This window comes from Vicugna pacos, chromosome 1, assembly GCF_048564905.1.
Source record: "Vicugna pacos chromosome 1, VicPac4, whole genome shotgun sequence".
Taxonomy (NCBI): Eukaryota; Metazoa; Chordata; class Mammalia; order Artiodactyla; family Camelidae; genus Vicugna; species Vicugna pacos.
The window spans coordinates 21,903,090-21,922,304 of NC_132987.1; the positions used below are offsets into that span (position 1 = coordinate 21,903,090).

The window sequence follows — 19,215 nt, forward strand, 5'->3', positions numbered from 1 at the left end:
TATAGATTATAGAGCCTTTCCAACTATATTGCTTTATTTATTGCCCAGGATAATTTTGTAACGTATATAGAACAACTGTTCTTACATATTATAGGTAAGGAAACAAGCTTGAAGAGTTTTGGGCCATATAAAGTCACTGTCATGGTCTTTTAGGTTTTGTTTTGTTTCTAAGCAGCATCCACTTCTCCTTTTTGTGGCACTCTCAGCAGTAACCCCACTTTTGCCCAGGCTCAGTTCATGTGCTTCCAAGTAAAACCAATTATTGCCTTCAACTCATGAAGAATGTGACTTAGACCTGAAACAATAAATACCGCACATTTCCCCTGCCACAAGTGGGTCTGGAAACAGCATAAGAATCTGAAAGATGTGCTAAGATTTGGGCTGGGAATAATGGGCCAAAGATTCCTGCTCTATTCTCCTGAAGAGAGATACAGCCCAGGGAGATGCTGGCAGCCATCTTGTGACCAGGTGAGGGAGGTAACCCTGAAGAAGCTGCATAAGGAGAGGATCCTGTGTATTTCACTGGATCCTTTCCTGAGCCATTTTGCCTTTTTTTTTTTTCTTGCAGGGTGAGGAAGGTAATTAGGTTTGTTTGTTTGTTTGTTTATTTATTTATTTATTTATTTATTTATTTCAGTGGCAGTACTGGGGATTGAACTCAGGACCTCATGCATGCTAAGCATGCCAAGCATGCCCTCTACCACTGAGCTATACCCTCCCCAGCCTGAGCCATTTCTACTCCAGCTGCTCAATTTCATGAGTCAACACAAATTCCTTTTGTGTTTAGTCCAGTTTGGGTTGGTTTCATGTCAACTGTAATAATCGCACCCTTAATTTACGGCAATCCTGACATCAGCTCTTTTGACTTAAATCTAGGGCTCTTTCTACTTTGCCATGATGCTTCTGAAAGTAAGATCTTTGTTCAGGTTTTGGGAACACATACACTTCAAGACATATTTAATATATCTTTGCCTTCCTTCATAGCCTATTAAACAATTTTTAGAAATGCAAATCCGTCACATGGAATTCATTCACTCATGAACCTAGACGCATGACATATTTGGGCATGATACTCCCTATATACTTGAAATAACAGTATGGATCAGAGACAACCTAACTTCAAAACTTTTATTAAATAAAGTTACTTTTAATTTAAAATAAACAATTCTGGATCTTTTTAAGACATAATGCACCATCTAACACCCACTGCTGTGTGTAAAAGTTGCAGTCATAAAATTCAATTGTACCTTAGTTGTCTGAAATTCAGAGCACATTTAACCTAAGAAACAGTATTATAATGAGTTATTTACTTCATAGACTAGCACAGAAAAGCTGATTTAATCTAAAATGTGGCTAGGTTACTGTGTATTTGAATGAAAAATACTAGAGCACAGTACTGTCATAACACTAAAAATGAAAAAAATTTTAAAATACCAAGAAGATAGTTCTTAAACAAGGAGGTTTGCTGGTGGAAGATGGGAGGGTGAATGAAATGTGTGTGGCCATTTCAAAGAGGCTTTGGAGGCACTGTCAAGGCCACAGTGGTCAGTGATTTAGGTTCTTTCCTTGATTTCACATCAAAATGTGTAACTTTTCTTTTCCATGATACAATAAAAGGTCTATCTCTATTCTTGAATTTCAAAACCACACAAAGGTGGAACTGAGAAAGGAATAATACAGAAGACATTTTCATTTGCTCTTTTAATATATATTTCAAAGACTCCATCTTCAAAAAGTTACTATCTAGAAACACAAATATATGTGTAAACTGAATATTGCACTGTTATGCTGGAAGCACATATAGGAGTGGAGTAGGGGCGTAGCAGGTGGCCTAGTGGTTCCTGAAAGAGGAGATTGAGATATGTGGTGAATGACTTGATTAGGAAGAAACAGAAGTTGGGAAGGAGACAGCTTTGTGTGTGTAAACAAAGTCAGGTTACAAGCCAGAGAGTTGTGTCTGGGCACTGTGCAAAGTTTAGAGTGAAGGAAGAGAAAAATAGAGAGACAAAGGTTTGAACTTCTGGTCTGAAAGTCATGGAAAACTTGAATAGGGCTCTTCCATGTGAACTAGAAGATACTTGGAAGAGAGAGCATAGGGATGTGGCATTAAAAGGAGACAGAATGTGTGTGTAAGTAGATGCATCAAAAGACATTGTCATATGTGCTGTAGACTGTTTAAGGAGCAAGTGAGAAAAGCAAAGAGTACAGCATGTGGAAAGTTGTGCCAGGTGAAAGAAGAAGTGGTCAGCAACAGTCAGCACTGGTGGACAGAGTCCAGACCCAGGACAGTGTAGGTACAGGTGGCCCTCCGTATTCGTGAGTTCCTAATCGAACTATCCGGGGTTAGTTGACGGTGCAGATATGGAACCTGCGGATACAGAGGGCTGACTGTACTATGCTATTTTGTATATAGGACTTAATCATCCGTGGATTTCAGTATCTGCAGGGGTCCTGGAACCAATCCCTTATAGACAGAGAGCTTATTGTACATAACACTCAGTAGAGTGCTTGGAAGGGGCTGGTGGAGTCCAAATGCACCAGGCGGAAGAAAGAGCCTGCAGATTTCAATGTGTGGAAGTTTCTGGATCAAGTATTCCTAAATTAGAGTTACCATGATTTTAAAGTTGAAATTCATTAGGTTCACTCTGCGTAACACTTGAATTGCCAAAGCTAGGAAACATGAGATTTTGGCTAGAATGGCAAGTGTCTGGTGCCTAGAAAGGCAGGGATACTTGCCATGGTGGGGAAAACATTTTATTAAGACATGAAATGCCGGGTAGGGGAGTAGAAAAGGCACTGACAGTAATAACCACCTATTGACCTGAGATATTAAATGGACTGTTTCAAATGCCCCACAGGCTTGTGCTCAACAGCACCAACATTCATTCTTGGAGTTTGCCTTTTTAATGGAAAACCACTGTGAATGGTGGTGCTGAAAGTGGAAAGGCCAAACCTTTCCTTGGTTGTAGCTGCGTTATTCTTTCCCAAGCTCATTTGTGCTTTAGTGGTTCTGCTTTGCTTGGCCTTTTATAACTTGGCAGCCCAGGAAGTTAAAATGAGGGACTCAGCAGATTTTTAAACATTTTTACTCCAGAAGTTCCTTTAACACTGTTATTTCTTGAACAGAGATTCTTGATGTTCTAATTAATTGTTCTTGGTGTTTCTTTAAAAACATCCTTCAGCATTTGTGAATCTGCCTTGGCTTTTCCTCTTAATCTGCATTTTGTGGTATTTTCCCTTAATGCAGGAAAGGCACTTCTCAGTAGCCAGGTGAAATAGAAGTTTATTTGGAGACTTTTGCTTGCAAGTTGCGGAATTCAGTGATAACTTTGGGGTGGCAGTCTTAAGAAATGTCACCTGGCAGGAAAAAGAGTAGCACTGCCCTGCTGTTTCCTACTCCCCTCTGTGAGAGCTGACTTTTAAAAATCCTTTATGACTTCACAATACATTTTCAAATGCATTTGAAGTAATTAACACCCTGAATTGAATCCTGTTGTCACATTTAATTATCAGATAGCTGCTTTCCTTTGGGGTACTTGACAGTTGCCCAAAACGTTGGTCTTAATCTAAAGCCAAGAAGAGACCTCTGACATAGTGAAAGGCACCAAAGTGGCATTTATTAAATACAAATGTGTCTCAAGGGGAGGTGAGGAAAGAGCACTCATTCTCATCTCAAGAAGAAAATTCTTCCAGGAAGAAGGGAAAATTACATTAGCTATTAGCTGAAACTCCATCAGTTTTACTTGTCACGTGATGATTTGAAAACGTGTGTTTCTATAATGCATTACATTTGCATTGATAAATACAGAGTATTCTGACTCAACTTCTATCTCCAATTTGCCAAACTTGCTACAAATATAATGGTTTCTGCTAGTCTATCACATGGAAAATGACTTAAGGGAAAAAAATTAAATGATATTGATTAGAAATGAAGAAAGCTTATTTATATGCATTTTAGGAACCTAAGTGAATCAGCTCAATATATGCACTGAGAAAAAAAAAAAACAGTACCCTCTGAGTAGTACCTTGCAATAGGCTAGAAACATGAAACTTATTAATAGTGTTGAAATTAAGTTCCTAACGAATTGTACCCATTATTGGAGATTTTCTTTGGTAACAATTCCTTAAAAAGCTAGAAATTGCCTATATCTCTATGCCATAAGAGAAAAGTCACTAGGAATTATCGCCAAACAGAAGCATATTTCACATGGTCGAAGAAGCACAGGCCAAGGTCTGGTACTTACTATGTAAGGACTATGGCGACTGCATCATTCAGCACACTCTCCCCAAACAAGAGTGTGTACAGGTCAGGGTCAACATGCAGTTCATGGAAAATGGCCAGCACTGTCACTGGGGAAGAAACACACACAAATATGCAGCGTTAGCTGGATATAGCCATTGACTTGTCCTTGGTTGTGGTCACCTCTATAAGGTACTCAGTAAATGCTTGTCTTCTCAAATCCATCTCTAAAAACAAACCAGAGCTTTCATCAGAAAACAATCTTGTGGGGGAGAGGATAACTCAAGAGGTAGAGCACGTGCCTAACATGAACAAGGTCCTGGGTTGAATCCCCAGTACCTCCTATAAATATAAACAAATAAATAAACCTAACTACCCATCCTCTCCCCGCCAAACACACAAACACACACACACACACAAACAATCTAATCTGGCATCCCCTTACTTAGAGATTTCTCTGGACTCCCGCTGCTTACTGAGAAAGTTTGAACTCCTTGGTACAAGTCTTGTATAATCTGCACTGTGTTTACCTTCCAGCATCTCCATCTGTACCGCCTGCTCACCCTTTGCTGCCTCCCTCAAGCCATACTGATTTGCCACAATTTCCCAAACACATTGTGTCCTTTGTAAATTACTTTTGCATTTTGGTTCACTTTACCAGAGCAGATATTTCTTTCCCATTCAAGTGCTACCATTCCCTTCCTTCCTTAAATACATAAACACACATATACACTTCTTGCTACAAAAAAATTTTATTCAATCTTTAAAGCCTTTCAAGGATCCCCCCAGCCCCCTGATCCTTCAGCAGTGACCCAATTCACTCCTTTTTGATCCCAGGATGTGGCGAAAATCAGAGAAATTATCACAGAAGAGACTGTGAGCACTTGTCAAATGCTCAATAAATATTTGATGCACGAATGACTAAGTGACTGACTGAATGAATGGTGTCGCAGTGGCTGACTCCTGTGGAAGGAGAGGTGGTGGCACCTGGCTCTCATTCTGTCGTGATCACATTCATCTATAAAGATGGAGTCAATGTTCCTAGGAGCAGGACCTCAGGATTCGTATTTGGCAGCCTGCTGCCTGGCTACTATATATCACATACTTGTATGCAGCTGCCAGGAGTTCATCAGGGCAGTAAATAATCACACTCTGATTAACTGTGTTCATCAAAACTATTCAGTGCCTTGATATTTGAAAAAGTTATGCAAAGTGTGAACAGCCATCATTAGGAAAATGATCCACTGAGTTGATTGCCAAAGGGGGAGAAGAGGGTGGTTGAAAATGATACTGATGGTAAATTTTTAAGGCAGAGTGGGCATTTTCATTTCTGTTCTTTCCTTTGCTATTGGACTGTGAGGTTAGTAACTGTGTTGTATAAAAGCATGCTGAGGGAGAAAAAGCTGAATTGAAATGTTTCATAAGTAGGGTCAAGAACTTTGGCACTTGTCCTGACATAATGGAAGGGTTTTAGTCAGAGAGTGACACAATCTGCACTTTGGAAATAAAGTGCAGGCAGCAGGACAGAGGGCAGAATGGACATGTGGCTGGAGGCTTTCCCAAATGTTCTGGCAAGAGATGAGCTGTACCAAGACAGAAAGAGTCCTAGATTCAGGCTCTTAGACTCTTGCACATCCTGCTCTGCCCTGAACAGCCACCACCAGGGGTTCTGACAGGTCAGTCACCACAGTGCTTTGTACTTCACTTATTCATTGTTTCTCATCTTCCCTGTGTATCACTAGCCCTTAGCACAGTGCTAGAATACAGTAAGCTTTTAGTGGGTGAATGCACAAAAGATAATGTCAGAGAGGATACAGCAGAGGTGACAGCACCCACAACATATTTGGGATGAAGAACTGGTGGATCTTGGTGCCTGAGAGACAGCAAGGAGTGACCTGGGTTTCAATCCTGGGCAGCTGGTAGATGAGCTGCACAAGAGAAATTAGTTTGTAGACAGGAGAATTTTGTACGTTTGGTTTTTGACATGTTGACTTAAATAGCCAGGTGGAATTTCAAGTGGAAACTTCAGTGAAAAAGCTGAAAATAAAAGGCTGAACTACACAGAGTCAAAGCAGAAGAAAGATTTTAGGGGTTATAAGCATATAGATGGAACATAAAGCCACAAGAGTGGCTGAGATTGCCTAGACAAAGTATATAGAAAGAGAAGAGAGTTCATGAGAGACCCCTGGGGGACACTTACGGCTGAGGGGTAAGTGGAGAAAAAGAAGCATGAAATATACATGTGGTATATTTGTCAAACCTGGCCCTAAGCATGAACAAGTCGGCTGAAAACCATATCCATCATGAGTAGATTTTTATTTACTAAAACCTATCTTAGGGAAAGGAGCATAGAACTCAACAACTAGCTTTGGGGTAAAGAGACAACAGATAGAAAACGTCATGAATCGGCATGATAATTAGCCAAATCCCATTTTACTAGGCATAGAGTCAATTTCATCATTCTAGCTGAGCAGATCCTTAATCGCGATAGGCAGGACGGCAGAGATGTATTCTCTACCAGTGTGTGGCTGTTCACATTTGCCACCACCCTTGGCCTTTGCAGGTGGTGGTGGGAAGGGGCTAACAATTACCTCTGCTAAGTAACTTCTTTCTGCTGCTAGGATAGAGTCAATACCCTGCATCTAATCAAAACAAAGAGGCTTCATCTGGGGGTTCTAATGAACAGCATTTTCCTTTTGCTAGAATCTTGTGGAATAAAAATAAAGCTATTCTTAAATTAGAAAATTCTATCATAGAAGCTCTATTGAATATTGACTTTAATCTCTGCAGTTGTTTACTTGTATTTCCAAGCTTTGACAATGACTTGCAGCTTGTCTGCACTCCCAGATGGGTTTCCTAGGCTCACAAGTAGGGATGTAAGGTCCTGGGTTTCTCTCCCCACTTCCCTATGTACAAAGTCCACCCTGTGCTGGAACGGACTTTGCATCTTTCCATTGAGATCTGTGGACCTTTGGAGGGAAAGGCTTTTAATTGAATATCCAGTTTTGTTCAAAGCTGTTCTGACATTCCCACAATTCCTCCTGCACGAAGAACTGAGCTCCACTTCATAAACGCTGTCCCACACAAAAGAAAAAGCTATTACTCGTGCATTCCTAACTACCCTGTGAAGAAATGGGACAGCTTTGAAATAAAGCCAGGCAGTGTGTCCTACAAGAGGAAGTATTTGCTGGGACCACAAATGAGTTGAATAGGTGAGTTAGGAAATTAGCCACCCACTTTTGCTGCTAAGCGTAGAGCTTTTTAAAAAACTCATTTAATTAGCTCGTTGGCAGGACTCAGTCTTACACACAATGTCCAAAACTCTCTGTGGCACCTTTCCCAGGAGAGAACCTCTTGGAACAGCTGTGGACATGCTCACACTGGCTCTGACTGCACCTTGCTAGGTTTATAAGGACAACTCGGGCCCAAGGCTGGGCAGAAAAGCAATGCATGTTTAGGTGAGCCTTCTGTGACAGTGTAAAGGGAACACTCTAGACACCAGCTGGGTAGGAAGGGGAGAAGACATAATCCCACTTCTTAAACCTCTGATTTCTATCAAGAAATTTAGTCATTTTTGCCTTTGTCGTACTTAGTTGTACTCATCGCTCACAGGCAGGTTCTAATGCTCCACTTGGGGCTCCTCCTCCACACACCCTCTTCCCACCTGACTTTGTAGCTAGAGAAAAACCCATTTTGTCTTCCAAGTTGGTAGTAAGGGATACAAGCACATATATAATCTCATGCTCAAGTAGATGAACACACATACACACACAACTACCCCCAGGTAAGAGTAGTGGATGATTAAGAGATGCCATTGAATCACTGGAGATATCTGAGAAAATAGTTTCAGCAGCCAAACAGCAAGGAGTGATGGGGGATGGATGGGGCAGTGGTGAGGATGGCACTTCTGAGAAGCTGGTGATAAAAGGAAGCCTACGGAGTATAAAGCCAAGCAAGGCTTTCTCTTCAATTACTAATTTACAGATTGAGCAGAATAAGTGGAAAGAGAAGTTGAAGACAGAGGGGACAGAAGGGAAACTGCTGGATCAAGGTCCAGAGAAGGCAGAGAACAACCAAAGGGCTGAAGTGAGGTTGCTTCTCAGTAAAGCAAGATCATTTGCTGGAAGCCAGCGGAGCAGGGCATGAGTTAGAGGCTAGAGGAGTTTTAAAAATGTCCAGATCAGCTAGAGGGGATGAAGTCAAGTTTTATGAAAAATTGTTAAGGTCAATTACAGGCTAATTCTCATTCTTCTAGAGAAAAACCCTAAGAGTGAAGTAATATGATATTTTGATAAATTCTTTCATCATATCAGGAGTCTTGTCCCCAGTTACAACCCTATTACAGCATCAAAACGAACATTCTGCCATCTCAAATGTAATAACCATATCTGGAAATAAAAATTTAGATAATGACTGCTTAACCCCATCAGTATCTCAATGTGTTGACTCTTAAACAATCAGTCTGCCTTTCTTTTTCTTTCTTTCTTTCTTTCTTTCTTTCTTTCTTTCTTTCTTTCTTTCTTTCTTTCTTTCTTTCTTTCTCTCTCTCTCTCTCTCTCTCTCTCTCTCTCTCTCTTTCTTTCTTTCTTTCTTTCTTTCTTTCTTTCTTTCCTTCCTTCCTTCCTTCCTTCCTTCCTTCCTTCCTTCCTTCCTTCCTTCCTTCTTCCTTCCTTCCTTCCTTCCTTCCTTCCTTCCTTCCTTCCTTCCTTCCTTCCTTCCTTCTTTCCTTCTTTCCCAATGCCAGCTTTTGAACTGACCACTTTCCTAATGATCTTTCAGTCATTTCTAAGTCTTCAGGGTGATTTAGTGATAGTTCCTTCCCTAGAATCTCCATTAGCAGCTCTCTGACTCATTTTTTTTAGTGTTTTACAAGGAATTTAAATTTCAAATGATATTTTAATGCAGTAGCTCTCAGCAACCTGGCACAAGACCTGCCTGGGTCTGTGGACAACACCACACAGTAGTTCCCACCCCTGTTGTTCTAAGTCGTCACTCAGCCTTGTCAAAACGCTGGCTCTCCCTGGAGAGCTCGCTGTGGTTTTGCTCTCTGTGGTTGCAAATCAGTATGTCTGACATTTGTTCCTGACACATGGAGAATCAAAAATGTCTCCGGCTTGTGCAGCTGAACCATGTCAGTCCTGACAGGTGAGGAAGCTGGTAGTCTTACAGATGAGGTAGCATTTTTCCATTTCCAAAAAGTGATTATGAGGAAAATGTAGGTTTCTTTTTTCCTCCTGTAATTCCTGTACAGGAAATTGTCCAATACCTTTTTCCACTTTTCTGAAATATTGTATGTAGTGAGATTTCAAGGAAAGGCTTCCAAAAAATTGAGGTATCCTAGGACAGGCTGGAATACTGGAATTATTCTGAGCCCAAATCTTCCCAGTGAAGACTTGGCAGCAGTATCAGTGCCTGTTGGTTTTGCTGGTCAAGCTTTGCCAGTCATGTTCTAGAAATACAACTAGAAAACCTAACCCTTCTGAAATAGGTCAGAGAACAATGCCAAATCTAGAAAGCTAACCACTAGATGTTACTTCACTGAGGTCATTCTAAATTAGAAGTTATACAAACCATCATGAATGATTTAGCCCTAAAACACTGCAATTTTATTTTGGCCATCAATATATCATTTTGGTACAGAATTAGAAATAGAGAAAATATTATAGGCAAGCACACGATTGCAGACCTCTTCACCGAGAATCCTTGGGAGAAACCAGCCCTAATGCCCCAGGGCAATGGTTTCAAAGCATGGCCCAGGGACCCCCGGGAGCTCCTGAGACCTACCCAGGAAGATTCCCAAGGTCAAAACCATTTTCAGAATAAAATGACAATGTTACTTGCATTTTTTTAAAATTTTTTTTTACATTTTTTATTGATTCATAATCATTTTACAGTGTTGTGTCAAATTCCAGTGTTCAGCACAATTTTTCAGTCATTCATGGACATATACACACTCATTGTCACATTTTTTTCTCTGTGATTTATCATAACATTTTGTGTATATTTCCCTGTGCTATACAGTGTAATCTTGTTTATCTATTCTGTTACTTGCATTTTTCATTCTTATTATTTCTTCTGTGTACAGTGGAATTTTCCAGAGGCTGTGTGATGTGATGTGTGCTAGTGCAGCTGAATGCAGAAGCAGAGGTGAGAATCCAGCTGTCTTCTACTCCACCACACATTAAGGAGATTTGCAAAGGTGTAGAACAATATCTCTCTTCTCAGCAAGTTTTTTTTGTTTGTTTTGGAAATGAATTTATTTTTTATGAAAATATGTCATTTAACATGCAAATGGTTTATGTTTGTTATTTTAAATAGATCATTAAAAATACGTTAAAATGTTTTAAAGTTCTAATATGGTAAATATTGATAGACATAAATACTGATATAACACCCATAAGCATAAAACTCCTTGAGGTGTTTCCTAATTTTGAAGAATTGTGGTTTGTGACACCAAAAGGGACTATGACACCAAAACGCTTGAGAACTAAAGGCATTTGTTGTGTGTAATGAATTAACTTACATGCTACACATCCAGCTAAGCATCATCTTTGAGAGAAATGGGAAAACAGTTCCTCACATAATTTTCTGTAGAGTTTAGTTCTCCTGTTGGATTCCTGTTGAGAAAGGCTCCCTAGATCTTAACATCTCTTGCCACACAATAACCAGCTGATTCTTTTGGCATACAGGTATAAGTACAGGGTTTCTAATAACTCTTATATAAGGAAAATTATTCTTTTCACAGTAATTCCACCATATTTCTGTGAACTAGTATTTGTGTTTGTTTAAGTCCTTTTTTGGAATGTAACTGCTTTGTAGGAAGAGATTATTTCCTCAGTATATGAGTGCATAATAAAAACACTGAAAATCACACATCCTTTTCTTGATTTCAAACATGGCTGAATGGTGTTCTAGAACAATCTACTTCCTCTTTTACTGTAAGGCCAGAAGTACAGTCCTTAGTAGCTACTGAGAATATAAAAAAGATAATCTGAAGATCACGAGGTTTGGCATTAAGAAAAGAAAAATAAATAAGATATATAAAGATTAAAAAGAGAGAAACCTGAGAATAAATACCAGGGTAGGAGGGAGATGTTTTCCAGATCCCGAATTTGGGAATTTATGAGGGGATATCTGTTGGCACTTTAGCTAATGCTTTAAAAATTTCCCCAAAGGTATCTACAGCAGAAATATTCTAAATTTAACATTAGCGCAGAACATAAACATTTAACAAAGGCTCAATTTTCTCACCAATGGGGTTTAATGAGCCATGGTGCAGTTTAATGGGGAATCTTTGCAGTGTGCTCAGTAGCTGAGTGAAGATGACTCACCCTGTCCTACAAGGATTCTCCAATCAGGATTATGACCTAAGCATTTTGCCATTTAAAAAATGAATGAGGTAGGCAGGGGGTTGCCTACAAATCATGAAAAAAGTCCAGAGAAAAGCTCAGTGGAGCCATAAAGCAGACAAAATTTGGATGGGTCAACAATCAGAGGTAAAAACATCACTGTGACCCATTAAATGTAATAACTGTAAGGAAAGAGATGATGGTGTTAGTCATGATCATGGGACATGTAACTATATTTCACAACTAAATTTTTCTCTTGCTATAAAAAGATATGAAACAAGCAGATATCTTATACCATCATTTCCCCAACCTGTGGATCCAGACCCTGAGGGACATTACAGAAAGGTTTCAGAGTAGAGCGTGCATATTCCTGTATCCTAAGAAGATTAGCAAAGCTGCTAAGGGTAAACAAGACTAATACTGAGAAGAGTCAACACTGGGCCTGTGTGAGAGAAAGGGGGAAAGAGGCAGTAAGAGAGGGGTCATATCATGAGTCCAATCATTCCTGTTATCACTCTGTGTGGTAGGCTGAATGACCTCCCCACAGATGTCCTGGCATTAACCCCTGGAACCTGTGCATACGTAACTGTACATGGCAAAGGGGCCTTTGCAGATGTAAGTAAGATTCCCTTAAAATGGGCAGAATTTTTTTTTTTTATTTGGGTGGGTCCAGCCTAATCACACAAACCCTTAAAAACAGACAAATTTCTTTGCCTGGAGTCAGAGATGCAGCTGAAGAGAAGGCAAGAAGAAAGACTTTAAAAAGGGGAAGACAGGGGGATTCCATGTGTGAGAAGGAGTACACACACCATTGCTGACTCTGAGATGAAGGGGTTCACCTGCAAGGGCCAGAGAGATACTTCTAGAAGCTAAGGTAGTCCCAGCTTTCAGCCAGTGAGAAAACAGGTACCTCAGTCCTACAATGGCAAGGAACTGGATTCTGTCAAAAAACTGAATGAGCCTGGGAGGGGATTCTTCCTAGAGCTTCTCAGTAAGAGCTCAGCCAGTCAATACCTTGATTTTGGCCTTGTGAGATCTAGAGTAGAATACCCAGTTGAGCCAGCCTGGACTACTGACCTTCACAACTGTAAAACAATAAATTTGTGTTGTCTTAAGATGCAATGTTTCTGGATAATTTGTTACAGCAGCTGTGGCAAACAAATACACTCTGCTCCCCTCTCACAATAGAAACTACAAAATGATGGGCAGGTTAAGCCCCCTGGCCTTTGATTTTGCAAAATATGAGTTACTGAGTGGGAATGAGGCCAGAATGGTCCCTCAGTCCTCCCTGCCCTCTACCCTACCACTGATAGAAAAGAAGTCACTTAGACAAATTCATGTCTTATCTCATGCTTAGCAAAGAAAGCCTGAACCAATGAGAAGGCTGTGGGTTTGTGAATATGTGTGCCTATGGAGCCCTCCTTGCTGATTAATTACCCACGTGTGTCACCTTCAGTACGATCATCACACACAACCGATCACTCATTTACTCAGAATGTATTATTTTATAGCTTAAGAAATCAGTTTATTTTCCAGTGTTTATCTGGCCTACATTATTGAGCTCAATCACTATGGAGGATTAGTGCTGAGAGAGGGAATGATGATGTCCAAACCAGGATGGAAGGTTAGCCCCGCTGGGCAAGCCAAGCTTGAGGAGGGCAAGCCAAAAGTCACAAAGCAGCTCTTGTGATAAAAGCAAGCAGTGAGCATTTTCATTTTTCTTCTTTGAACCTTTTTTTTTTGTATTTTATAAATGTTCTACAATAAGCATGCACTGTTTTTAGAATAAGAAAGAACAAAAAGCCATTCTAAACACTGGCAAAATTAGTAAGAAGATAGAGTATGGAATTCAGAGTCTCTTTCCACGGCCTAGGATGTCGTATGTGAGGCCTCCTCTTCTCCTCCCTTCCTCTCAGAACTTTCTCCCCAGGCTTCCAGACTGTTGAGCTCGCTGTGTGACATGACACTGCGGACCCTTCTTGTCTCTTCAAGTGCCCTCCTCCTTTGTGTTGGGAAGACTAGCTTCTCCTAGCTTCCCTTCAACCCCTCTAGCCTCTCTTTCTCTCTCCCCTTTGTAAACCCATCCTTTTGATACAGATGTTGCTCAGGAACTCCTCCTCAGTTCCCTTCTCCCTGGGCAATCTCATCCACACTCAGTAATCTCAGTCTCCAGTCTATCCCTTCCTCTCCGTCAGCTACAGACTCCCATGTCTAGCCTTTGCCAAGACAACTCCACCTGGAGTTCTTCTACTGGAACAAATACATATTAAGCATCACTGCATGCCTGGCACTTGGTATGGACGTACTATAGATTTTCTATCCCCTAACTACCTCGTCAATCTGCTACTCTCACTCTTGAATTGGTAAGAAATGGCATCCTGACCTACCGAGAAACTTTTTGTTTGTATTATAAAAATGTGATTTATCTTATTTACAATGGAAAAACCTCTGGCATTGTAGGATATAATATCAAGATACAAGCCACAATTTGCAATTCAGTAGTTTATAAGGTCAGTCAAGAAAAGAAAAAGAAACCAGTTTCAGAAGTGCTATATACATCAGATACTGCATTATGAACTAGCGTTGTCATATCTGAAATTTTAGCCCTCTACAGTAATCCTTTCTGAACTGGAAAATAATATAAGAATGCAGAAGTTCAGTTGCAGATTAATGTTTTTTTCTTATGTGAAAGCAGTATTAAAAAGAAACCTCCCACCCCTGCCCAAGAAATAGCCTGCAAGCATCTCAACTTTTCTTTGAATTGGTCCTCTTAGATAAATAATTGGTCATCACTGGTATTGGTTGTTCATCTGTGTATGCGTTGATACCTTTGATAATTTCTGGCAAGCAGCAGTCAATTAATTCTGTTGATTCAGTGAGTGAAGGAATGAATGAAACTTGAAGGTCATATGCCATGTGTCTAACTCCTTGAGGATCAGACCAGCCCCTGCCACTCTTGTGTTCTCCCATTGTGATCAATGACTTCTTTGCCCACTCACTGACCTGACAGCACTTGCCATAAAAAGCTATCTCCATTTCAGGTCAAAATAATACATTGAACAATACAATGTTTTTTATCTGTTGTACCCAGGTAAGAGGTCAGTCTCTTCCCTTTCTTGGCTGTGTTTTAGAAGGAGGGAAGCCACTTCTCAAGGAATCCTAACCCCAGAGGCCTCTGTGGAGCTTTGTAGAGCAAGGGGACTCAATCCAGACGGCTGCTCAACCTCCTGGCTCCCTGGGCATCTTGCCCTCAGGAAGTCCCCGCTTTCAGGTTGTGTAAGTGCTGACTGCAATTACACGACTTTGAGAGTGAGTGCTGCCTTCAGTATGACTCACTAGTTGCCTCACTGCCCCATGGTTTTGCCCTCAGTCAGCTAAGCTGAGCCCTCAAGGGAACCAGCCTCCTGTCCAAGGAAACACTCTAACAAATTTCCGAATCCAATTTACCACAATATGAAACACAAAAATGGAACGTGTGGGCTGGACACTGACTTTCAAAACTTCTGTCCTGCAGGTCTGTCTTTGAGCACTGCTGAGAACGAACTGCTTTCATTTAAACAGAGACATTCTGTTCCCCAAAGCAGTGAGCCAGAGAGGTCTGTCAGCCACAGCTGTTTCCCAGCTGTCCACAGAGCTGTTCAATTGCTTCAAATGGTTTTTCAGTGTGTTCTTGAAATCCCATCCTCAGAACACCTGGAGTCTTGCTTTATCCACTTTCAATATCCCGAGGCATTTATTTATCTGCTCTAATTCTGTTCTATGGAGCTGACTTTCCATAACTGGGCTTCTGATTTCTGAAGGAAGACCTTTGTGCCAAGACCCTGCTAATCACAACTCTGTTTTGAAGTAAGATAATGGTTAGGAACTTAACTCTGATGTCACACCAACCTGTGTTCAGATCTCAACTGCAATGCAAATGAACTTGGTGATCTTGAGCCAGCTACTTAACCTCACTAAGCTTTCAGTAAGCTTCAATTGCCAAAAGGGAGATAAAAATATCCCTCCTTCATAGGTTTTTGGGAAATGATTAAGTGGGATAATTTATGTAAAGTGTCTGGCATATTGTAGTTCAATTAATGGTGGTTACTATTAATGCTATTATTCATGTCATCAAACCATCAGAGTCCATTATAAAACGGAATGACTCCTTCTACTTGTGTGTTTCCCTTTGAAACTCAAAAATGCCTTCAAGAGATGAAAGTAGATATTATCCAGCAGAGAAGTGATGAAAACTTCTCTTAACCTCCCAAATTTCTCACCAATTATTCCTTGAGTTTCTGCACTTGACAAGAACACCTGTTCCTGTTCAATGTACATTTACTTTCTCTTTCTGAGACTCAGGGTCCCCGTCTAAAAATGAGGTTAGAGAGGTTGTCTTCAAGGTCCTTTCAAAGCTGAAATTCTATGGCTCTTAAACCTAAATTCTAAACTGTGGACTCTAGGTGTGGAGAGTGCATATTTTCCTAATTATGCTGATGGCGCCTGGACCCAGGACTGGGACCAGGGGTTGCAGCAAGAGGTGCAGAATAGCGTGGAGGACAAATGATCATGAGTGTGACTCTTTTCTGCATAAGTGAGGAGAGAGCTGTCATAATAGTGTGTGCCTTCGATCTGACCCTGATCCCCAGGATTATCAAGCCAGGACCCCTCCAAAGGGAGTCTGAGCTCAGGCAGATCTTGCTAATGTTGAGCAGGTCATGCCGTCTGTGGTCTGGAATGGGAACAGAATATACCCTACTCATACAGCTTTCTCTTGTAGAAGAGAACACAGTTTGGGGTTCCTCCAACTGACATGTCATCTTCTTCAGTCCAGCAAAATATTAACTTGAAGTGAAGGAGGCTTTATGCCTTCCCAGAACCCTCTCCCCACCAGAATGATACAGGAGTTCATGGGGCCCTTCCTCCGAGCTTACAAAACTGCCTGACTACCTCTGCCCTATCTTTTAAACTCACTACCAGTTGTTGCATTTATATACCCCTTTAGACTGGAGTTTCTCGAGGGCAGGATCTGTGTTTCTCACCCCCTCCCTCAGTCACTCCTACAATGCCTAGTGCATAGCAGGTGCTGAATAAATGTTTGCTAAATGAAATCAATAATAAAGTGAGAACTTGACTACTGGGTTTCATTTTGTGCTAAGACTGATTGGCACCTCACTGTTCTATTTTGAGAAACAGCAGAGGTGTAGGACAAAGAATATTGGATATGCTTTGTCTCTCATCTCTGCCACTTATGAGGCTTGTAGACTTAAACAAACCACTCAAGTATTTAGGATCTTAACTTTCTTAAAATGGAAGTAATTGGTTGTAGTCATGATCAAATTAGATGATATATGTGTACACACTTAGTTAATGGCTCTTATCACTAAATGACATACTCTTTAGGTAGAAAAGTTCAGATGGAGTTTTTCGTTTGCTACCAATTGGTGGCTATGGGTTCTAAATATTGACTCAAGTGCACAGTTGCTTTGATGGGTAGAATAAGGACATTACTGATTTCATAGTTGGCTGCAATCAATAATATATTTTGATCACAAAGATGTTAGTGTCTTACAAAAAACATAGTCTAGTCATCTAAGAAAATAGAAGTCCTGGCTTTTGTGTCAATCTCTCATTGACTTACTATAAAATCTTAAGAAAAACATATCCTTGCTCTGTGCCTCAATTATTTCACCTAAGAAATGGATCCTCTCTACCCAAGAAAACTGTGTGAAAGTAACAGAAATACTGTGTATGGAAGCTTTTTGAGTTCTCTGAAAGAGATATATACTGTAAATTCAAGCTGTTCTTTTTATTTCTGGGTAAATTTACTCAAAAATAGAATCTGGGTTTATATGATGGTGTTTTATAGACCTAGGTTTATGTCGAGGCTTTTAAACTGATGCTATCCCAGTGTGCTTAACATGGAATTGGACAGACACAGAAAATGCAGCTGAGTACCATTAAATGTCATTGAGTGCAAGTTTGAAACACAGATTGCATGGTGAAAATGGCTGGTCTGTCTGCAGTCTCTAGAAGCCTACTGCCTTCAATGGGAAGTATTCTGGTCCAATATCCTCTGACTTCCTCAGAGGTGTAATAACCCCCCCACACCAGAATTCAATGAGAGCATATAAATAAAAAGACTCTGAATGATCCCTCACAGCTTCCCTTCTTCCACAGCAATACTAATACAATACTTCTCTACCAAATATTAGGTAATAAAAAGTAGAGTCACCCAAGTTTCTCTACAGATAACTATGCAAATAATTTAAGGACATGGACCTTATACTGTATGTGAACTTTCTTTCCCCCTAGGGTATGGGCATAAAACCATCTCAATCTCTTCCTATGCTGCTTAACATTAAATGAATGTTGTGTTTGTTCTCAAAGCAAGCCCTGGTGCTCAAGGGACTACTTTGTAAATTACATCTTATTTCTTTTTTGTCTGCAGATAGAAAGTTATTCAGTTTTCTCTTGAATTCCCTTATAGAATGCTGATAACACCAGTGATGAGAAACCACAAACTTGCTGTATTCTGAAACTCTGAAATGCAAAGGCAGAGAGGACAAGAAGTGGAAAAGAACAATATATATGACTTTAAAAAGAAGATATAATACAAGCAAAAGAAGTGAATGAAGACCACTATTAAATATTGAAAACCAACAGTGAAGAGAGTGTGTGATCAAAGGGACTCAAGAAAAACAAAACTCAACAATGAAAATTCTTCTGATTATGACAATGTTCGTAATAATTTCTCCCATGGCAAAAAAAAAAAAAATCAAAATTCTAACCAGAGAGTTCAATGACAAATGAAAAAATATGAAAGACAGCCCAATTAAGTCACCCTTACTGAAGAGGCTTTTCTCCAAAAATAACAGTTCTGCTTTTAATTATATGTTCCTGGGTCTATTAATCAGCTATCTTCCTCAAGGCTAAGCTTGGTGCAAATAACTGAGAAGGATTCAGCAAAATGCCCTGTTTAATTAAAAAAAATTTAATTAAAAATATTTTTATACACATGACCCATCACCATTATTTATGCAGATGTTCTCTCACGCTCTTTTGGAAAGGCTTTTTTCTTTCTTTTCCTCCTTTTAAAAAAATACTGTTTTTCTGCAAGAACTACTGCGAAATGAGAAGCACTATGACTGGTAGTTAATACCTATTTTTATCAAAACAGCAGTGTAGCTCGCACATCACTCGTGCAGCCGTAACCATAGTAACCCCAAATAGAAAGGGTCTTCAGATTACCAACACGATCAAAGGTAAGATAGTTCATGTGCCGCTGGAATAGTTACACTGCAGCAAACTTTAAAGGATAAAGGTGCCTTTTTTCCCCCAACAACTTAAATGTTAAATGAAAACAGTGACTGGCAAGTATGGTGTATAAAAACGCCTGTCATTTTGGGAGACTTTTATTTCCTCAAAGTGTTCACAATAGGAAAAAAATAAAAACTCAATGCTGCTCATTTGTCCAGTGCTTCTATCTGATTATGCTGAGGAGACGATAATAATCATTTTGCCAAGTTGGAGAATTTGCTACAGGGAAAACCCTACCCTTGGGCGCCCTGCGGGATGAGAAGCTATTTTTTGTGTCCATGCACTCAGAGATGGCTACCGTCAATGGTGATTGCAGACATACATTAC

The 19,215-nt window shown here is 40.1% G+C and overlaps 1 protein-coding gene across 11 annotated transcripts in view; it reads right to left on the bottom strand.

Annotated features, from left to right (window-relative positions):
• Window positions 1-19,215, bottom strand: part of SLC9A9 (solute carrier family 9 member A9) — a 599,624-nt gene that overhangs the window by 316,002 nt on the left and 264,407 nt on the right. For all 11 annotated transcript variants that reach the window (XM_072958726.1, XM_072958712.1, XM_072958718.1 and 8 more), the window contains one exon: window positions 4,245-4,350. In XM_072958726.1, coding sequence (XP_072814827.1) covers window positions 4,245-4,350 — 106 coding nt within the window. The remainder of the gene's footprint in view (window positions 1-4,244; window positions 4,351-19,215) is intronic.